Raw genomic sequence first — 22,593 nt, forward strand, 5'->3', positions numbered from 1 at the left:
GTTTTGTTTATGACCAGACTACAAACCAAGGATGCTTTCTGTACCCATCCTTCCCAGGTGCCCCCTCTCGCAATGAAGCCCACTTTTGCCTTCAGCCTCCAGCCCTTTACTGCCTCTCAGTTCCACTGTTAACTTGCTGTTGGTTGGTAGCCACACACGGACACCAGCAATCTGACATATCTATCCTCATGGGAAGTGTTTTCACCCCATGAGCAAGGGTGCTCATGATGATTTTTAAGGAAGAGAAGACATGTTGGCACATAAAGCCCAGGGTGGCCAGACTCGAACTCACAGCTCCTGGACCAACCATGTTTTTAGGCGTGGCATGTACCCTTCTTCTGTTCTTTCTATTGTATGGTCTCTGGCAAAGTTCCATTACAAGAAGACCAGCCATGGAGGAAACTGGAAATGTGCTTAAATTCCTCCACTCAGCAACTAGGTGCAATGACATTATCAAATATAAAATTTCACCCCTAAACCAGGGGACAGGAAGACAGGATGTAGTTCTGTGTCACTAAAGCTGTCCAAGAAAGGAGCATGGCTGCTGGACATCTTCCATACATAAATAACCCACTGAATAAACTCTGTAATCTCTTTACGGCTGCCATGTGCTCTTAAATGTTCTAAAAGCTATCTTTATGACAAGGGGCATCTGAAAGCTGCTCTCAGATTTAGTATTTTTCCAGAGAGACAGTACAGGACACTCAGTATGTTAGTGTAACTTACCACAGTCATCACCCAAAATGAGCAAATCAAAGCAAAAAAAAAAAAAAAAAAAAAAAAAAAAGATATGCAACATATGTTCCACCAAAATGAGGAGCAAACTATTATGTTGGCTCTTTAATATTGTTATTTGCTTTTACTTGTGCAAACATTTCTCTTTATTTTGTGATTTTTTCCCCCCTCTAAAGTGGAATGTATGCTTTAAAAAATTCCAACAGTGCATGTGGAGCCTTCCAGTTTTTCACTCTCTCATTACAGAGGCCTAAGAAATGGAGGCTCCTCCAGACTTGATGGCTCAGCAAGGCAGGTGGACATGGAGAGCTGACTTCCAAAAGGCACTCAGTGACTTATTTCAGTAAGTCAGAAATAGTGACTTCTAGATAATGCTAAGAGACTATGATCTGCCTATGGGTATACATTAAAACAAAATACAAACCACATAAAAATAAAAAGCAAGGAGCAGTATGAAGTCAGTCAATGGCCCTGTGGTGGTCCCTGTGCATCTGAAGTCTGAGTGTGAGTCACTAGCTTCCACCCTCACTCATTGACCACTCTATGTAGAATCTGTAAGGGTTTGTCTCAGGCTGGGCCCTAGCACACAGCACCTGCCTCAGGACAGGCTTTCAAGGCCAACAGAAGAAGCTCGCTGACTCAGTTAGCTAGCTCTGAAGAAGCTTGGACAGTTTCTCTATGAAAACTTCAGTGGTGAAGGCTGGGCATTCAGAGAGTAGATCTGCTTTCCCAGTAAAGGCCGGAAGAATTTTTTAAAATAATATATCCAACCGTGAAAGTCTATTACAAGTGGGTAATATCAGAAGATGCAGTTACTTCATAAACAATGAAGTGAAAGACATGATAAAAATAACTACAGGTTCTATAGCCCGCAGCTCTGTCTTTCAGGCCATTAAGGGTCTAAATATAAAAAAGAGCAGGGGGGGATTTTCAGACTGTACAGTCATACATCCCCATCTTTGGCTCATGTATGATTAGAAGAGTTTATTATGTAAATGAAGCCCAAGGCTGATTACTGAAATAGGTCGTTTGAGAAGTCAATTCCAAACACGAAGGAACTCCATATATGTCACTTTGCCACTTGTCAAAGCAAACAATTGTGTGCAGGAAGGTTAATGAGGGGGCTTAGGTTTCTATCATGTCACTTCTTAAGGGAACCCAGTGGAGAGACGGTGGGTATGGCATACATTCCAATTACACACTCATGTGTATTATAAAACCCAAAGATGCAGCGACTTTAAGTTGGGTAACACTACGAGTCAAATGAAAAGTTTTTATTAAAAAACTGTGACCAGATCCTATCACCTATAACTGGGGAGTATTGGTAACCGGGCAGATGGTCTGTAGGTCTGACCATCACAGTTCGAACAACAGTGATAAAAGAATGTTCTAGAGAAGGAAACAGAAATGACTTCCATCAAGCTCAGGCAACAGACATGAGTCACTGCACTCCTGGGAAACAGCGCAATACCAGCAGAGCTGTGTGTACTTCCCCACCAGGGCACACCACATCGTCCTCCAACCACAGCGGCTTTCAAGCCTCCAACCCCCAATAGAAACCACCATATGATCTTCCTGACACTGCCTGGGGTCAAAGTGCCAACCAGCAGAATGCTGAGACTTGAAGTCAGAAACTCAAACACGGACATTACTTCCTATCTCCAAGTGAACCAATCCTTTGCAGTATTAAAAATATTCTTGTGAATCTGAGCTTTTCCTGTTGTGCTACCCAGAATCCTTTATGAATGTCCTGGTATTAAAGATTATTGCCTGCATACACTTTCCTTCTGAAAAAAAAAAATGTGATTGTGTGTGTGTGTGTGTGTGTGTCTGTGTGTCTGTGTCTGTGTGTCTGTATGCATCCTGTATACATCTGTTTGATAGGAAATCTGGGGTCTTTTTCAAGTCCCTTTTGGTACTATTTTAAAATCTGATCTTATCATTTCCCTCCTTTCAAGGGAACTTGTACGACAATGGACGCTTCCATGGTGTGGGTGAGAAACTGTGGCTTCTACATGTTGCTAAGTATTTGAATACTCTCTTCTGCCTGTGACGTAGGGGAAGCCTTTCAACTTTGCTGCAAGCAGCAGTGGGCTTCCTGAAAAAGTCCTGAGCCACTCACAGGCCTGGGAATATCTTGTTATAAGAAACGTTCCCACAGTGCTTTCTTGCTTGCCACAAGACAGCCAAAATGTTTTTAAAGATGGCTTCTAGCTGTCAAATGTACAGAGGAATCCTGTGTGTAGAGTAGGCGGGCTTTCCGGTTGAGATTCTCTTGCTTCAGCCTCTTGAATTACAAGCCTCTCCAGGCTTCGACATGGAAAATCCTAACTCTAAGGACAGTTCTGAGGGCCAGAGTAGTGAGAAGCATATTAAAAACTTGTTAATGTGGCATAATGAGTTCTCCAAAAGCCAACAAACAAAACCGATAGGTGCCAGTGTTGGGTAGATGGCTGTTTTAACTACAAATTAAACTGTATGCCTAAGTCTAAACCTCCTGAGCATTGATGAAGAGCAGTTAGGACAGGCTCAGGCACACGGTGGTGCACTACGAGGTGCGGCTAAACTGCTCATTTAGCCGCATTTTGTGTATATTATTTCAAATGGAAGGTTAAACCTTTAATGTTTACCAAGCTTCCACTTGCCCTAGGTAGGAAGCTGGGATTTTCAACACCATCGTTCTGAATGTGGGAGCCCTTGGAGTTTTTTTGGGCAGCATTCAGCTTCAGGGTCAGGCATTCCCCATCTTGGGAAGTGCTGGTCTCTTTAGGCCTTTCTCCACTCACCCAGAGCAGGTAAGATTCAAAGATTCCAAAGGGGGCCGTTTCATTCTCTATACAAGTCATGCTAGATCATGGCACCCATTAAAAGTCTACAGTCGTGTGTGTGTGTGTGTGTGTGTGTGTGTTTCCAGAAGTTTACCTACTTCATATCTTCAAAGACGGCCCTATTATCTTACCACCCCATCTGCCTCGTTCATCTCAGAATGCTTTTATTTTCATTTTATGGTAATTATTCCATTAAAGATCTAACTTGCTACCTTCTCCTTTTTTCTTTCTTTCTTTTCTTTTTTTGCTATCCTTAGAAATCTATTCTCTATGTATCATTTTAGCTTCAAAAATTGTTTCTTCGTCTATGTGGCATTTGAAGCAACAGACAAGATAATTACTGCCCATGACCACCCTCACTTTAATCACTAATCACACCAAGGAACACTAGATGAATATACAGTGGACTGCTGCTTCTGCGAGGTAAAGAGCGGATCGTAACAGGAGAAAGGCAGACTTCCAACCTAATGACACAGGCAAGGCCGCCAACCTGGGGCCAACTGTACCTCAAGAAACTGAAGGCCGGGGGAAGAGCAAAGAGTGTAACTCGAAGGCTATGGTTGTAGCTCAGTGGTCAAGTACGTGCCAACCTGCATCAGGAGTTTCATCCTAAACACTGCAATTTAAAACAACAACAAAAAGCCCACAAAGAATAATCCAAACAATTAACCAGAATCCATGAATTTAGATCCTGTGAGCAGCTGTCTCCATGTATTCCACTGTATCAAGATCACCACCACCGGGAACAAGCCTGCTTGGCGCTAACTGTAATAATGTACACACAGTAGGCATGTGTCGCAATGGGCACAGCTCACACATGCACTCCAGATATACCTCCATTGATACCTATCCTCTACTCCTGAAATAATGCCAGTGTTGTAACGGACACGGAGGTCTTATTCAGGCAGCACATCCATGCTTCATTCCTCCTTCATCAGGACTCAACGTGGCCCACGTGTGTAAGATCCATGCTTCTAAGCGCTGAGCTCTGCCTGTCTGGACTGACACTGTCATGGCAAATTATCCAACAATCACTCTTTGCTCTCTGGAGTCCTGGCTCTGAAACACAGTTCTTAGTACAGAATGCACAGTAATGAATGAGTGGATGGATGGATGGACAGATGGATGGATGGCGAGAAAAGGCATTACACAGATTTACCTATCAAAACCTTACCCAAGGTCCTTAAAGATGGTTTTAAAAGTTAGTGGAGATGCTGAGTCCCTTCATGTAATTTACTTATTTTAACACTGTGAGAATCCTGGCAGGTTTGCCCCTGCTGAGTAGTTATATTTAATTAATACTGTTACTACAGGGTCCCAAATTTCAATTATTTAAAAGAAAAATAAATGAAAAAAAAAGCTTCAACAAATTATTTACCGTGGCAATTTAAAAGAAACAGAAATGAATACAAACCTACTTAGCTTATCCTAATTTCTACAAAATAAAGAGAGAGAACTATACTTACATATAATGTAGTAATCTTTGTTCTTCTGAAATTCTAGACCCCACAGGTTAGGGCTGAATTCTTGAAACTTGATCGTGAACTTCACATCTTGGTCTGGTCTGGCACAGTTGAGCAGTGGGGTATTCTCTTTCTTAATAGTGCATCTGTCTGCTTGGTCTTTATCAACCATATAAACTTTATAATATTCATACTGGCCAACAGTTTTAGAGTCCACTTTGGGGCAAATAATATCCAATTTGTCTCCTATCTGTGGGTATAGTACCAGGCCTTGTCCGGGTAGAAATCTAAAAAGCATAAAAGAAAAGCCACTGAGTTGATAAAAGTGAACAGTCATCAAAGAGCCAGGTGTTACCAGTCACCCCAACCAGGACAGCTCAGCATTGTGCTCTGATTCACCAAAGGTGTCTTCCTTGGGCAGAGAGCTTTCCTGGGGCTTTTAGGATTAACCCCCAAAACAAAAGGATTAACTCTTCTTCCTTTGAGGCATCAGGACCTGCGGTGGCCTGATGACACTTGGTTCCACCCTGCCCTTATAATATTCCAATATTCTTTTGTGTAACTTTACAACAACTCTTCCCCCGGTGGTGAGTCAGACCTTCCCACCTGTTTGTTATTTTTTAACCATTGGCATCTCTGTTTATTGGGCATGCCAGAGAGATCCCATCAATTCCAGGAACAGAGCATGCACGGAGCCTTTGTTGTCCTGGTAGTTTCCATGTGCTGTTGATGTTAATTAACAGACAAGTTTCATCAAGAATGTTTCAAATTACTTATCATAATTAGTCAGTCACTGATCAAACAATGGGTTTTTTATTACATAGAACAAAAGAAATGTCTTACAAACCCATAAAAGATAACCAGAAATAATTAGTGTCGTATTGATTCAGCTGCAAGATGAAGAGCCCTCTCCTTGTGAGGACAACAAGTACCCTCCTTGCTCTACAAATCTTCCCTTTTCCCCTCCCTTGAGATGTATTTGCTCCAATTAATTCTTCGAAGGATATCTTTAGAACTAAGACTACTGATACAAAATCCCTTGGATGTTCCCAGCTAAAAGCTCTCCTCCTTTCCTCTCTGGCTGGCCATGTTGCTGAAAGATCTTCCCTAATGGGGAATTTCTCTGAGCCGCTGAAACAAGAGCTTCCTAATGAACATCCTTCTGCAAGTGCTAACACTAACAACACACTCAGAGAGAACCGCCAAGCCTGCAGGCTCATTAAAATATTAAAGCTCCGGAACAAAGCATAGCCTTCCAGAGCTTCCAGCCTGGGCTATGGCTTTATTTAGCCAGAGAGGCCCACCAGCCATGATGACCCTTGAGGCCAGGATGCAGGAACAGATGAGAAAAGGATGATGGGGCTCCCAAAGTTCAAATCCACACCAACTAAGGTGATTTATGTAACCAGCCACCAGTTCTCAGCCAGTGTATTATGTGGTTACAAAGTAGCAGATAGCCCAGCTCACACTGTAGACTCATATTCAAAACTGATACTTTAAATTTTGTTTTTAATTTTGTACATGTATACAATGTATCTTGGTCTTACTCATGTTCTACTCCCTCCCTCCAGGTCCCAGTGTACGCCTCTTCCCTCCATATATGTTCCCTTTCCCTCCCATCTTCATATCTTAAAAGCAAAGTAAGCAAACACAAAATACAGTGGTGGGACACCCAGGACTACGCAGAGAAACTGTCTCCAAAAACCACTACTATGACTACTGAGGATGATGATGAAGATGAATATGATGATGACAACTCTCTGAAACTTTTTAAAGGTGAACACACACACACAAATGCATGCACACAAAATTGCTTGTTACTTCCTTGGGTGTTATTGTACAACAACAGAAAGAGTGATCTAATGACATCAGTGTTTTATTGTTGTTTGTTCAACTAAATTAGTCCCTTTAGCGAGAACATGATATTTATTGTTCACTCACTTAAAAACAACAGTGGAACAGGCAAGATGGCTCAGTGGGTAGAGAATCTTGCGACCAAGCCTGGGGACCTGAGTTTAATCCCAGGGGCCCACATAGTAGAAGGAGAGAGGGAACCCCTCCAAGTCATCCTCTGATTTTAGAGTACGCTGCCATGTGTACTAGCCCTCCCCTAGAAATAGGAAGAAAACCTTTTTCTGAGTTTCTGAGGAATGGGATCCTTCTATAATGAACTCTTTCTGTTAAGCAGAACTCAAAATGAATTTATAGAATTGTGACAAATTTAAAACATCCGTGTGTATATTGCTGAAGAATTCCCTAGGACTTTTGACAAACTGAGGTGATTACTGAGGGCCTGCCTGGTATGTTCCACAATTCTCAGGAGACTTTGTAGAAATACAATCCTAGGGTCTCAAGAGCTTCTCCATGGAACTTCTAAAGGACATTCTCTCTAGGTAGGTTCTTCTTGCTAGATAAAATTCAACTCATTTCTGCCAGGCCTGAACATTACCCACTCCTCCTTCTCCCCAAAGTGATTCTGAAGTGTCCTGTGGCTTTAGCAGGACAAAAGGAGGGCAGTAAGTATTACATTAATTCCAGGAACATTAAACTGCTCACTTTCCTTATTCTTATGCCTATTCCTCGACCTTTAGAGGAAAACCTTAAGACTTACACAAACTAACAGGCAAACCCAAGGTCCGATTCCTACCTGAGGTTTACCATCCTGTGTCACATGTTCCCTTCTGAAACTGCTCCTTTTTGTAGTTGGTGTAGCTGACACAGTGGGAAACTATATAAGTGCTAGCTAGGCTTGGTACATGTCTCTAGATAAAAACAGAAGTCTGATCTACAGGCTGGTCCTTTTACCATCTTACAGTGAGAGGGAATAGTTTCTAGGCTTCCAAAATCAGGGGTCTTTCTAACAGAGGTGTATCTCACCAACCCATTCAGTTCTTTGCGAGGGGTATGCCATGCCCATCTGACCAGTGTATCTGTGTGAGAGTCTTGGGGATACTCCCCCACCCCTGCCACAGCATTCCTTATGTCTGAAGTCTGGCTCAGTAAGCCCTCCATTCAAATTTCTCCTTGGTCTCTAGGAGGATTGTCCACCCCGCAAAACACACACACTCACTGCTTAACCAAGGCATCACAGGTGGCTGGCTCCCCCTACTCAGATAAGTCTCTTTAATCACCAGGTCACCAGGCCCGAGACCCAACACTAGTCTTGATGAGCTAAGGACAAGAGCACAGGGCACATCAATCCCTGTGGCTTCACAAATAGCTGAGCTTTTGACGATGTTTTCAGCAGGAACAAATCACATAAATAATTTAATGAGTTTTTGATTCATCTTGCAAATCAGCCTTGATGTTTAGTTTTGATTCAGTGTGCACAGTTTGATGATGGAGCATCATGGTAACCTGTGGATGGACAGAACCTTACAGTTTTAGTACACGTGTATGATGTGGTTCTGGCCAATGTTACTCTTCCTAGAGCTTCAAGAAAGATACAATACAGTAACACTGAAACAGAATTTAATCTTTTGCCTCTAACAAGTTGCTGCATTCTTTGGGGGAGGGGATTATGCATAGCAATCCACAAGAAAGGACCCAAAACTGAAGTGCAGGACAGCTGTATCTGAAGTCTATCTGTGGAGGGTCAGCACACCATCACTTTAATTGGTAAGACAGGGAGCACAGCTGGGTAGAAAAAAAGCCATCACAGATCTCCCAGCACAGACCTCTTGGAGAACCCTCACCTTCCCAGAGCTAGAGAGCTACAACTTAAATGACCAAACTGGGGCTTTGGTGTGAGACAGGGTGGTATAGAGTGTGGTCCTCCAAGCATGACCAGGTTTTCATCAGGACGGCTATGACTACTTGCAAGAGTCCCTGGATCAGGCCGGTTGCCTGTTGATATTCCCCTTATGCAAAGAAAAGATGGGGAGGGTCAACGCATCTTTGGACTCTCACCTGCCAGCTAGCCACATGTAACTCTGTCCCATGACCTTGTACTCGCTAGAGGTACAAGTTAGTGTTTATAAACTGTGAATGGTATGGTTACTAAAAGCAAATGCCATTAATGCAGCCACGGAGAAGTAGTCATCCATGCTGGGGTGAGACTGTTCAGTGGTGTGGCTACTTTGGGGTCATCCATCCTTATGGTAACCATCCTTTACCCCGGTCTGTAAATGAGCTTAAAAAAAAAAAAAAAAACCATTGGTTCCCCAAGTTGGGCTTTGAGAAAATGGTACTTTTGTTTGTTGGTGTCCTATGAGAAGTGGGTAGGCATTTGCTTACATCTTCCCAAGGAAAGAATCCACCCAGGCTGGCCTGGAACTTACTATGTACATGAGGCTAGCCTGATAGTCCTGCCTTGACTGCCCAAGTGCTGGGATTATAAAATGTGCATCTGTATGCCCACCAAGCTGCATATTGTTCCAGATGCTCTGAGGGACTTTAACAGATGATGATTGAGTTTTTAGGGGCTCAGCTCCCTGAAGCTGGGCTGCTCCCATGTGTGTGATTCCACAGTGTGGGCCCAATGCTCAATGGTTATTGTACCATCATGCTCAATAAAATGACGTCCTAGTGGAAAAACATGAGTGAACAAATAGAAGCTAACAGCGATCCGTGCTGAAGTCAAAGTGCCTCGAACTGAAGGTAGGTCACAGGTAAGACTGGAGCTCTGAAGCCAGGCCATCTCACCAGGGCCAACACACAGAGGAGCCAAGCCAAGATGCAGATTCACTGGCTGCCCTCAGACAGTTCCTTGCCCTAGCTCTCCGGGTCTCCATAGCTTCCAACAACCCTGCTTTGTCTAAAGTACCATTAAGGCAGTTACCATTTGTAAATCACAAAACCATAGCCAGTCTGAAGCAGATCTGAGTCTTGCTTCCTGTGCCTCTCACCCCAGAGTCTAAGCCCCAAGTGTATACCTTATATAAGAGGTAAATCCCTCAGGGGAGAGTGAAGAAATCCAACAGGAAAAGCCCCTTCCCTGCCTGTTGTTTCAGTTCCCATTTTGTTCGAAGTAGCGTCTAAGTCTGGTTTTGTGAATTGCATGTTTTCCTGAATCAAGCTTTTCATCGATAAGCTATGAATTTAAGGGGGAATGGAGGGAAAGTCAATACAATATGAAAGAAGCCCACAGAGAACTACGGATGGACGGCCAGCTGCCTGTCCTACGAACAACGACTGTGGCACACAGTGCTTTCTGAGGTGGTCACGCGGGACGCATCCCTTGTCAAGAACTGAAATGTAAAGAAGAAATGAGTTAACCATGTAGAATCTGTGTTTTAGATGTAAAGTTACAACAGACTTCAATCAGCTCAGGCAGATACTATTCATTTCTCAATCACAAACACGTGGCCATAAAGCCCATTAAACACCAAGTCAGTCACCCGAACTCTACCTTCTCCACAGCCAGAGTCACACTCTAACTTGTTTTGACAAAACTGGGGTAAAGATCACCTTGCAACCAAAACCAGTCATCACCTACACCACTTGTACCCACTTGGGGTGTGGGTTCAAGGACGGGGCAGTGGTTCTGGCCTAGCTAGAGAACAGAGCCAGGCTTTCCCTCTCTGTATTGGCCACTGAACATAAGCACTGAGTTGCCAGCCTACCGGGAGCACACACCACCCCCAGGGAAACCTCCACACCAATCCTATTCACTTTCCCTGGGGAGTCCCTTGGGGTTCATCGGGAACCCTGAGCAGAAACAGGTCACTCCTATGGTTTTCCCCAGTGAATCATTTCCAGTCAGACAATAGATTCCATGACTTTGTCTCCAACAGGGAGAGAAGGGAACCAGGATAAAACAGGCAACTCCGAAGTAGGGTTTCCAAAGTCAGAGGCCTGGTATAAGATGATATGATGCCAGAATCTATTTTTACCTGTGGCTTGCCTATTGATTTAGCTCAAGTTTGAAAAAGTGCTTTGCCAAACTAGACTCTGACAAAGTGTCCTACACAGAATACTTTGAGTAACTCTAACAATCTACATTAAACATTAATATTTAGTAATCTAAATTAGATCTCTAATAATTTAAATTAGACATCTCAACTTCATACTCTTCATTGTAAAAAAAGATACCTCGATTAACATCACACAACTTAATATTCCTTAATGTTCGTGGCAGAGAAGGTAGTAGAATTAATGAGGAGTAGAGGAGAAAGCGCAAGCCTTAGTGTGAACCAGGCTGGTTTCAAATGCTGGAATAACGCATGGTAAACCGTCAGGGATGGAGATGGAAAGCTGAAGCATGTGCCTTCTGTGGGCATAACAAATCACGTCACCAGGAGGACCCTGGGGTCAGATGGAGGCATCTAGTGCCAGCTTTGCCTCTGACCTTGACCCTGTGCCACAGGAGATGAGATACTTCAGGGCACCTGAGCTGAGGACCTGAAGTTTTTCTCTGTCTCTCTCTCAGCAGAGAAACCCTAATTTCCTTATTCCTCTTTTAGTGTCCACATTAGGAACCTCAGTGCAGGCCCCTCATGACTTCATCTGTGTTTCCTCACATCACAAAGGCTAACGTAGAAGCTACCACACAAGTGCTCAACGGTGACGGTGTCCGTGGCTGCACAGGTGAAACAACGTTATAAAGAAATGGATAGTCTCCTGTCTGGTGAATCAGGCCAGGTGAAACTCCTCCAGACTAGGCAGTGTGTCTTAGAAATGGTAAGCAGGTGATGAGAGAGAGAAAGAGGGGGGGGGGGGGGGGGACGACGACATGGAGGCAGATGTTCACGAGTCTCCACCAGTCAAAGATAGTTGATATATCTAGGTTGGGTATTGGGTTACACTTCTGATTGAGCATTACCAAACTTATAAAGCTTTTGATTAACATTTTTAAAAAATTATATAAAAGCACAAAGGAAAAGGGGGCATGGAATAGGGGTTTTCTAGGGAGGGGAAATGGGGATGGCATCTGAAGTGTAAATAAAATATAAAATAAAAATAAAAAAAAGAAATGTTAAGCAACAGCTTCTGATGACAAAATGTCAGTCGGTACGTAACACAATTCACCAGAAAAAATTGATTTAAGTGTTTCCTATTTCTGCACCATTAAGCTAGATACAAGCATCTGAAGTTTGGCCCCAGAGTTCACGGAGCAGATGAAGCAGTTAGGTTCTAGCCAGAGAAAACTAAGCTTTCCTGTGTGTAGGACACTGCAAAGTCAGATTCATAAGCCATATATAGCACCTCCTACTAAAAAATTCTAGCCTTCTTTCCATTTGAAATGATATCTAGCATAACCACACACTTTGCAACATCATTTTTTGGTCAATCATAGACTGCATATGGAAAGGTTCGGACCAAAATTATCTTAGTCTGAACATCGAGCTGTAGTATCAGATCCACCTAAAGAGATATTCCTTGAAGATGCCCCACTGTTAGGCAACCCAGGACTGTGTAGGATCACTGCACACAGATGACTTACTCCAGCTGCAGATAGACACATCTGTAAACCATGTGGCCTGCACTGGACTGTGTATGCAGAGACCAACATACACAGACAGCTGCACCACTGACAGTTACCTGTAACCATTTGGGGCTGTGGTGATTTTTAGGTTTCTGTGGGTTTCAAAATTCTCCTCAGTAAACAGTGATTTCATGAGCAGACTGAACTGAACATTACTTTTGAATGTTCAGCTTCAAAAACTAAATGTGCTGGGCCTAGAGACACAGGTCTGTAATCCTAGCTACCTCTCAAGGGGCTAGGGCAAGAGGCCTACACTTGCCCTACAAGTCCTGAGGTCTGCCTACACTATAGAGTGTGTACAGGGCAACTCAGTGAGACCATGACTCAAAAGAAAAAGCAGAGAAAGAGCTGAGAAGATAGCTTAGTGTCTTAGCACTTGTCTATCGTGTACATAGATAGTTTTAACCCCTAGGACCCCAAAACTTCAAATAATAAACAAACGTAAAAATCTGAAGTATATTTTTGAACTAGCTTTCTTAGCTCTGATTTTGGAAAGCATTTAAAAATTTTAAGGCCTATAGATATTTTAACTTTCTGAGGCAATGCCTTAGAAAGCACAACGTGACACTATGGCCCATGTGTTCATTAGACAGCCCTCTAGCCCACAAATTTACAACGGACATTTATCCAAACAACTAAAAAATAAGAGATTAATGCAATTAGATTTCATCACTGATAAAATCGGGAATTGGGCTGAAATTTTTAAGGAATCAGTTTTATAAACTGGGTCATCCTAGAAGGAAGAAAACCCAAAATCACATTAATACACTTGATTATTCCTAAGCCAGCATTGTGTATCAAGGATATTTGGAATTTGTCACATTTTGGCAAACATACTTTTCTTTATAAAACGCTTATGTTGGTTTTTTTTTTTTCCCCTCTCAGTGGTAAAGGCTACAGGAAAGAGAAGCCAGCAGTGTGTAAGCTGGCTCATCCTCCACTAAGTATGGAAGCTTGAGCCTTTCAGAATCAGGCCAGTCTCTTGCCTCAACTCTGCAATGCCTGTGATGTCCATATGCAGTTAGGCTAGCATGACACAGCAGACGAAGACTCCTCTCTGGAATGATCTGTGCAGCTGAGAATATAAATACTCCCCAGGAATGGCTGCTTCGAGTCGTGAGTGTGTGAACTTGATACAAACAGGCAGAATATTCAGTCGTGTGTTAGTCCCATTTACCGCTAGAGTGCTGCCTGTAGATTAATCAGCTGTTCTAGAAATGCCCTGAACAGAAGGGTTTGTTATAAGATGAATAAGTAAAAAAGTAGCGCCCAAGATAGACACTGAAATAGCTTCCAGAAGAAAGTCCTGGGAAATGTTTTTTTTCCCCCCTTTTTAGTGAATAGCACTTTACTGCCCCCTTTGGCACTTTAACATCAGAACAAGTTTCTACACAGACTTATTCTGAAACCAGAGAAATAGTGGGGTGTAGCTAGCTCTAGGGTGTCAGGTTCACACAGAACTAGGTTACCAGATACCTTGCTTAGAGTAACAAGTAATTACCCTGAAACTTCCAGCAAGCACACCCCAATGTTCTCAGTGGCTCCAAACCTTCAAGAAGCAGGTAGTAATTGGAAGCTTTAACTGACATTTTCTGCTTTAATTCGAATGTGCATGTGTGTTGGAACAGTGGCCTGTTTTCACAGGTGCCCCTTTTCTTTCGGGTTTTCTAAAACAAATGCTCTGTGCAACTTGAGCCCGATTTATTCAAGGATAAGAACGTGTAGGGGGGGGGGTAGGGGAGAGAGGCCTGAAAGCAGGCTGTACAATTGGGGACCATTAGCGTGTTCCAAATGGGAGACGGCGAGGGGTGGGGTGTGCATTTCAAACTTCACACCAACCACAAGCCAAACCTTTTCAGGAGGCGAAAGATGAGAAGAGAAGAAATCCAAGCACACAGCCCCAGAACCAGTTCAGCAGCTCCAGCAGGTGGGGAGCACTGAAGGAAGGGACCAAGCTAGTTATCAAGCACTAAGAGAAGGCTTTCTTTCTCCTGGCCTGACGGGAGATACTTTCCTCCAAACTTACACCAATGAGTCACAGTAACATTAAATTCCACAGCTTACACCGCTGTAACACCTGCATGAAAACTTACGTTGATCTTCTATTTGTGATGATACGATGATAAACAAAATACTAATTACTAAAGTAAATTTTATCTTGAAATGCTCAAAGATAGTATCCTCACCGTTTAAAGTTTCTTTTCCTCTCCCAGGAAAATAGTGCAGGTATTTGCTTCAGTTCTACCTATGTGGCGATTTTTACTGTCTAAACACCTTCATTCCATAGAGGGGTACACCTGTACCAGGCTGAGAGGTTGAAAATGTATTTTTCTGCGAATCATCTCCAAGTCAGACTTCAGCTATGTGATGCAGATACCACAGTTGTTTTTTTTTTTTTTTTCCCTTCTCCCTTTCACAAGTTAACAGATACTATTTAAATCTGCTATGGGATTAAGAACAAAACCAGGTCTTCATTTATGTAATTGACCAAAGGATATTCCCTGCCTATTCTACACCACCTCCCTTCAATTAGACAAAGAGAAGAAATATTCACAAATTCTGTGGCCAGCCAAGGCAAGACTTGAGGTTCAAAGCATGAAGCTGGAGTGCCGGGGCTGTGCACTGAAAAGGCAAGAGGGGTAATGGTACGTGCCAGACTGCCCTGCTGGCAAGCCAACCAGGCCGGCTCCAAGATTGAAACTGAGATTTCATAACCCCAGTGACAAGAGGCATTGCAGCCTTCTTTCCCAACCCTAATTTGTTAGCACCTGTACGGTCATGTTTCCAGCCGTGCTTTTAGCAAGAGTCTATAAAGGAAGGTGGACCCCATGTTATTTATAGGCCAGGCCCTAGAGGGAAAGATGGCTCTCACAGAGGAAAGGTCCAAAGGGCACCTCCAGCTGGTTCTCTGTTGTTTCAGAGCCATTTGCTCATTTACCTCAGTGGTGAAGTCACAGGGATGAAAGCCACGTGTAAATTTAACAAGGAGTGAGTGGTTAGCCACTCCAAGAGTAGGCATCCAGACATAGTGCTGGCTGTCCCTCCAACCCTCCACACCCCTCATCTCCACCAGCATACATTTCTTTCTTCATTTTGAAGCGTTCTGCCTTTGTGGAAATCAATTCACTCTCATCTAAGGAAACCCTTCCCTACCGTGTGCTTGCCCCCTCATGTCTCCCCCAACAGTGCCTTCTGAAACAGAAGGAGTAAGTCCACGAAAGACAGAAGGGACCATGGTATGCAGATTTGTGGGTCTGAGAAGGAATCTCCTTGACAGGCAAGCTTAACAAGCCAAGCAACAACAGTTTACAAGATTGTGTGCAATGGCTTTACAAGCCCCTAAATGGGAGCTTCACAGTACTTCCTCCTTCCCAGGCTCCAGGAGAGGGGTCAGGCACAGGTCCCCTTGGGTGTGGCAGGAGTTATCTTCTTCCTGTCACATCCAGTGGAGAAAGGGAAGAAGAGAGGGGAAGAGAAACCCAGTACGTAACAGAAATGAGGAGTGAAATTGGTTACTGACTGATACAGATTACACAGCACTGTCACATGGTGGAAACATGAACAAATGGGGCTTTTTGGTAACTCTCTTCCCTGGCCCAAACACAGGACACTCCAGAGTCACTCCAGCAGTCTCCCATCCGAACAAGAGAACTGGGCAGGGAGGAGCTGAGAGAGAGCTGGGCCAGGAGGAGCTGAGAGGAAGCCATGCCAGGAGCTTCAGAACCTTAGAAGTGAAGATTCGGTTGCTTTGTCAGGCGGGCAGTTTGTTCTGGTAGTAGGCAGATTCAGAGTGAAGAAAATGCAAATCCAGAGGCACCACCGTGGAGTCCAGAGAACCCCAGGCCCACCAATATTCACCGCCTGGCTTCCTTAAACAAACTGCTCCAAACTTGCAGAACATCAAAAGCCAGATGGGCTGAACTGAATGAATCCACAGGCAAGAAGCCAGACTCCCCGTTTGCTGTAGAAATAGGCCTGGACTTGATTTGAGTCTTCTCGGCTCTGACAAGCTGGAAGCTGGCACAGTTCCCAAAATCCAAAATAAAATGGCATTTAATTGTGACTAGACTCGAAAAAAGATGTCATACTATCTCCTTAGTTTGACACACACTCAGCAGCAAACTGGAGATGACTCTGGAAGCCAGACTTTCTCCCAGGGGGGAACTGACCAATCACTTAAATTCTTACAAGGAAAATGTTGATAGTCAAAGGAGTCATACGCAATAGATGCATTAAATTGATATGTCATGAAAATTGCCTGGTCATCCTTTAGTTGGGCTGCAATAACTCTGCTTGCAGCATTATGACCCCGTTAGATGTGAGCTTCTAAGGGTCCCTTTGGAAGTGTACACCAGGATAAAGGAGAGTTCCTCGGTGTTCTCTACCTTGTGTGGACTACTTTGAGCAAATACACACTCAACTTACTCATAGCCAACTTGTTGTGTCAGTGTGAGACCTGAACAGTCGGACACCGGAGCACTTCAGCCAGATCTACATCTTAGTTTCCTATGACCTTGGAAAACCCGGTTAACCAATTTGGCCCCAGTTTCTCCCACTAATATTAAGAGGATAATAAGACTATTTCCCATTGGTGGCTACAAGAAAGTTTAGTGAGTACGTATCCAGCACCTGGAGCAGCAGCTGGTTAGAATGTAGAAAGTGCTATATACAATTGCTGTTGTATAAAACAGGGGTTAACAGGAAGCAAGGGTTCTAAATGGGGGGGGAGGGGGAGCCACACTGCCCATCCCCAAACCCAGGTTGGATTCATGTGTTCACTCAAGGATAGACGTCTGTTATCAGAATATGCAAAATGGTTTTATACAAAGAACCTACTCCCAGTGCACAGCTGAAAGACTGAACAAGAGTGTCCAGGGCTCGTTCATGTACTTGAGTTCTAAGACAGCACCGGTGGGGGAAAGCAGAGAAAAAGGGTTCAGCCTGGTAATGGATGAGGGAATTAAAAGGTGGTTTGTAGAACAAAAAGTCTTACAGAATCAGTAAGAATGACAGACAAACAAAACTAGATATTATTAGAGAGCTTAAAATACTAGTGTTAGTCTTCATTAACAAAGTGTTTTTATTTATTTTTTTTTCCTTGCATGTGGATGGTATTCAGTGGACATCAGTAAATGTGATAAACAGTACATAGCCGGTGCTTTCTGGTTTCATGTGCCAAGCTCAGAGCTAGGCCCTTCACATATTTAATCCTGACCACTGTTTTATTACTCTCTCTCTCACCCTACTATGTGATTGTCTCTAATTTAAAGGTAGATGAATGAACAACACAGAGCACATTGTTCTAAACTGCACAGCCAGTAAATGGCTAAGCAAGGATTGGCTCACACAGGTGAACTCCAAAGACCTCGCTCTTGCTCACCACTGTCCTGGTGAAATCAATTGCCTGACTTGTCCACGATGACACTCACTTTTAAAACAATGGGTATTGATAATCCCCGCATCAAAAAGACTGCTGAAATCAATGAGTTGCTGTCTCACAGGATCTGTTTTTCCACTCATGGGATTTGACTCTGTGCTATGGATATTCAGAGGCACTAAACACTACAGATGCTACTCTAGGCTGAGATTGTCCTAGCTTGCCCACTACTGTTTTCCAGCAATCTGCTCTGACTTTGCTTTGAGATACTGTTCTCATTAAAAACTCAAGTTTCTTCTCACCTGGACGGCTCCCGTACCAAGGACTGGCCACCTTTTTCTCCCCTCCTGTCCCCTCTCTGTACATATAACACTATGGTATCCCAGCATGGAATGTTTGTTTCTACTTGACTTTCAAATCTCAGGGAGTGAGCCAGGTGATGGTGGTACCTGACTTAATCCCAGCACCAGGGAGGCAGAGGCAGGCAGATCTCTGAGTTCAAGGCCATCCTGGTCTACAGACTGAATTCTAGGACAGCCAGGGCTACACAGAAAAAAAAAAATAAAAAAAATCTTGTCTCGGAAAACCAAAAACCAAACAAAACAAAAATATCAAACAAAGAGATTTTTCTGCCTTGACTTTATTCTCAGTATAGCCTTATTGAATTAATTAACCAAGTTACCATTGCCAATTGTCTTGGGCCCTTGAAACCTCTAAAAGGAAGAAGAGAGGCCAGGGCAAAGGCCAGATTTCCTCCTGGGTCCTAAACAGTCTTTGAAAGTAGCAAGACTGCTAGATTCTCTTCCAGAAAAGTCTGACCCAAGGCCTTTCTCCATATGGTCTACCACCACCACCAGTAGTTGGTAGCATCTGGGAGCTTGCAATAAAAATGTGTATCTCCCAGACCCACCTTAGCCCTCAGGAATTAGAAATTCTAGGTGGGTCCAGAAACCAGCTTTCATGATTCTTGAAGGCAACTGACTTTGGTACCCTTGAGTTCAGGAGCCTTGGATCTGGAGGGTGGATCTTGGATCTCTGACAGCAGGTGATAAAAAACACAGGCAGCAACATAAATCTGAGTTATGCCAGTCCGTCCCACAAATACTTATGGATGCCCACAAGGGTCAGAAGTGAATGAACTGTTGAAATGAGGCAGAGTCCACCCTTGCCGTACAAATTTGGCAGGTGGTAAGCACCTGAGTATGCCTGGAAGCTGCCCTGTACATAGAGACCTGGGGTTAAACTACCAAGCCTACAGGATTACAAAGGAAGGCCGGAAAGAGATTGTTTGATGTAGATCATACAGATGAGGTGCTTCTGGGGGAACCGTGGTCTTCCTTCATGACCTGTTTTCTCCCAGAAAGAAGAGATTCAAGGCCTACAAGAGCTTGTTTGAAACCTAAAAGTATCCAAATGATAGTTATATGGAAAACAACATTTTCTGACTTCTTCAGTTAGATACATTGTGAGTTGGAGGTTTATTTAATTTATCCTGTTCCATTCAATCATTAGACAATTCTGAGGATGAGTGTGCCAGGGACCCAGTAAGGTAACACAAGCTAGGGAAGTAAGGTAACACAAGCTAGGGAAAACTGAAGGGTTTTATCAGCTGGTGTGACCAACCATGCTGTGCCTCAGGCCCATCTGCTATCCCAGGAGTGGATGGAAGAGGTCATCTCAAAGGCAACTTTGTCTCTGAAGGACAGAAACTCCATGGAATACAGAGGCAAGGGAACTGCCCAGCCAGCAAGCTGCCCCACAAGACACATTCCTCATCATTCCCCGAACATACAAGCATGTAACTTAGGAGCCTCACTCACACACATTTTAGGGAGATTCAAGATGAGTGTCCATGAAAAGTGCAGGTGAATGTCTTGCTTGGTGCTGATATGGACTCCACCATTACAGAAGTGCTATAAATACTGTAATTAAAATTTCACACAACTGAATTTCAACAGAGAAAATGAGCTGGATTTTTTTTTTTTAAACCAGTCTGTGTAGAATCTAGTTACAACGCCGATGAAAAGGATGAAGCTGGCCAGCGGCTCAGCCACAGCCCTTAGAAAGCGTACCACGTGGGCATTTCCAACTCTTCCCCACGCTGCCTGAGGAGGACGCACTCTACCTCCCCCACTACAGCCCATTTGTTCTTCCCGTTCTGTTCAGAGAACTACTCTGGGCGGAAAGATACTGCTTTCTCTAAGCGAGCTTTTTTCCCCACTATGGTTTTAAAATTTGAAACCAGCCAAGTATGTATCACAGACCCAGAATGCTCTGCACCAGAATTATATGTTTGACTTTGTACATGGAAAATATTTGAATGAGCCCCTGCTGATTCCATGCTGCAACCCTTGGAATGCTGCTGCTCTGGGAACCCAGCACCGCTTCCTCTCGACTTGTCTGGGCCCTCCGTTCTGATAGAGAACACTTCTAAATAGATCACGCAGGTACGCTCCATAGAATGGAGGGCCCGGAGAAGTAGTCAAGAGCTTACCCGAGATGGTTAGTAAACAGATGCAGGGCTTTCTTACATAGCTCTTCAATCACTTTAACCCTGTCCTAACAGAAAGCTGGAGGCCAAGGCGATTCAGCTTCTCCCTTTGTCGGGTTGCCCGCCATAAATATGCACCAGTCTGTGTGTGAAAAGCTGAAGGAGGCGGCAAGCTTGCTGGACATTTATCATTCTCTGTTCCCCGCTAACAAGCAAATACTTTAGTTGAATGGGCCATTAGCAATCATTGTCAAATGGAGAATGAGAGGTACTGGGGATGTGACCAGCTTGTAAATGAGGGGTGTCCCTCCTCTTTGACGGATCTCAGCAAACCCAATGGATCGATTAGGTATAGATTCAGAATTAAGATAGAAAGGGAGGCGCAAAAGTGGCGGGCGTTTGGGTCCTTGAGGTGGCATATAACAGTAATGTCTCCCATAATTCTCAGAGTAGTGAGAAAAACAGATCACGACAGCACCTATCTACAGCCCCAAACTAAGATCCAGCGTGAGAACCAGGGAGAAAGTTAGAATGATCGTTATTATCTGCATGGAAGTAGGTTTAGAAGAGGCTTTCAACCCTCAAGCTCCTGTTAAACAGCTCCCAGGTTCCATGTGCAAATCACCAACAAGACCCACGCCAGGAAGAAAGCCCTTGTCCTGAAGAAATAGTGACACTTTCTTAAAATGCCAAAAGATGATGATAAAGCAAATATTTCCTTTCTGGTGGCTTGAACCAGTTCTGGGTGTCACTCTGTACCTAACCCAGCAAGGAGTCAATGGCTCACTTTGTCTATTGACTAAAATGGGTAGTGTGGAAGACCAGAGTTAAGTCTAGTTCCCTTACAAGCTGTTGGGGACAGAGGGCAGTGACAGTCAACACCACCAAGAGCTCCTGTTTTTGCCTTTAGTGTGGGTCACCGCCATCATTTTATAATTGTGCCATTCCCACCAGGGAGAATGTCCCAGCCAACTCACAGATAACCAGTCAACAGTGGGTCACTTTTAAAAGCCCGGGACCTCTGGAATTGCAGTTTTGACATACTGGTTAGATTATTTGAATTAAACTAAAATTTCACCCTTTTCAACATTGTAACCTGTTATTTTTCTTTTTTTTTTTAAATTTCCCCAGGGAAGAAAAGACCAACCTTACAGAAGAGCTAGAGGCCCAGGTAAGTACCCAAGCTTCTCTTTGCCTTGACACTGCAGAGATACAACACCCCCCCAGGGGGCGGGGGGGATGGTGGCTAAAATCAAAAGCCCTCTGTTTTCTTTTCAGATAATTCAGGGCCTACCTATCCTCCTTCTGGTCTCTGTTGCTGCCCAGCAGGTCTCTGCCTGAAGCCCAAATAGATGAAGGCAAGGGCGGCTAAGGGAAGTTAATCCTACAGAATGGCTGGCTCTGTCAGGCCAAGAGTTAAGCAGGAAAAGCTTCCAGGCCCTAAGGACTGCAGCGAGCTGTGAGTTTTAATCAGCCTCCATCTCAGTCTATAAAAAGGCCGTCAATGAAAGCTACCTTGGCCATATTATCTTCCACCAATGAGCAAGAACTGTACAGCTCCCCTTCTCGGCTTCAGCCATCCAGACCACAAGTGGAGCTTTCATGATTCTTAATCCCGGTTCCCAAGTCTGTGTGGCTCTCACATAATACCAAACAGCCTGGAGCAAGGGCCTTCTCCCCACACCCTTTTCAGGGACGTGTCATTTCTAACATCTAACATCAAGCTAATCTATATGTTGCCATGGCTTCCCCTTTATCTGCCTTTACATCTTATGAACTGCATGGATTTACCACATTATTTTTATCTGAAAGACAGAAAATGGTGGTTTTATTGCCACACAATCAGATTACTGCCGCTAGCTTCTCTATGCCTTTTTACCATACTTCAATCAAAAGGGATCAGTTTCTTTATGCTCTGCCCTTGATTTACTTTACATCTGTAAAGACGTAGTCTGGGTTGTAATCCCCTTATTAACTATGACCAGGGTTGATTTGCCTAAAAATAAAAGCAAATTGTGTCAGACCCTTTCACTTTGTTTTTGATTCCAAACTACAAAATGGATTACTAAAGAAATCTTCAGAGTTCACACGGCTGGTATAGTGCTGAATTTAAAATGAGAATTAAACAAGTTAAACAGGGGAGCCATGTCAACGGTTTGCATCTCCCATCATGGGAGAAGGGCTGACTGCTTGCTTTTGTATTCTTCGGCTTTACAGAGACAATGAAGCCACAGGAGTTTTCTCCAAGCTGTTCGGAACATGTCTCATTTGCT

At 43.7% G+C, this 22,593-nt stretch overlaps 1 protein-coding gene across 1 annotated transcript in view; it reads right to left on the minus strand.

Moving 5' to 3' along the window:
• Positions 1 to 22,593, minus strand: part of Efnb2 (ephrin B2) — a 43,614-nt gene that overhangs the window by 16,002 nt on the left and 5,019 nt on the right. The window contains exon 2 of the mRNA XM_034520460.2: positions 5,030 to 5,313. Within this exon, the coding sequence (XP_034376351.1) occupies positions 5,030 to 5,313 (284 nt within the window). The remainder of the gene's footprint in view (positions 1 to 5,029; positions 5,314 to 22,593) is intronic.

The sequence above is a fragment of the Arvicanthis niloticus genome, chromosome 16 (genome assembly GCF_011762505.2).
Source record: "Arvicanthis niloticus isolate mArvNil1 chromosome 16, mArvNil1.pat.X, whole genome shotgun sequence".
Lineage (NCBI taxonomy): Eukaryota > Metazoa > Chordata > Mammalia > Rodentia > Muridae > Arvicanthis > Arvicanthis niloticus.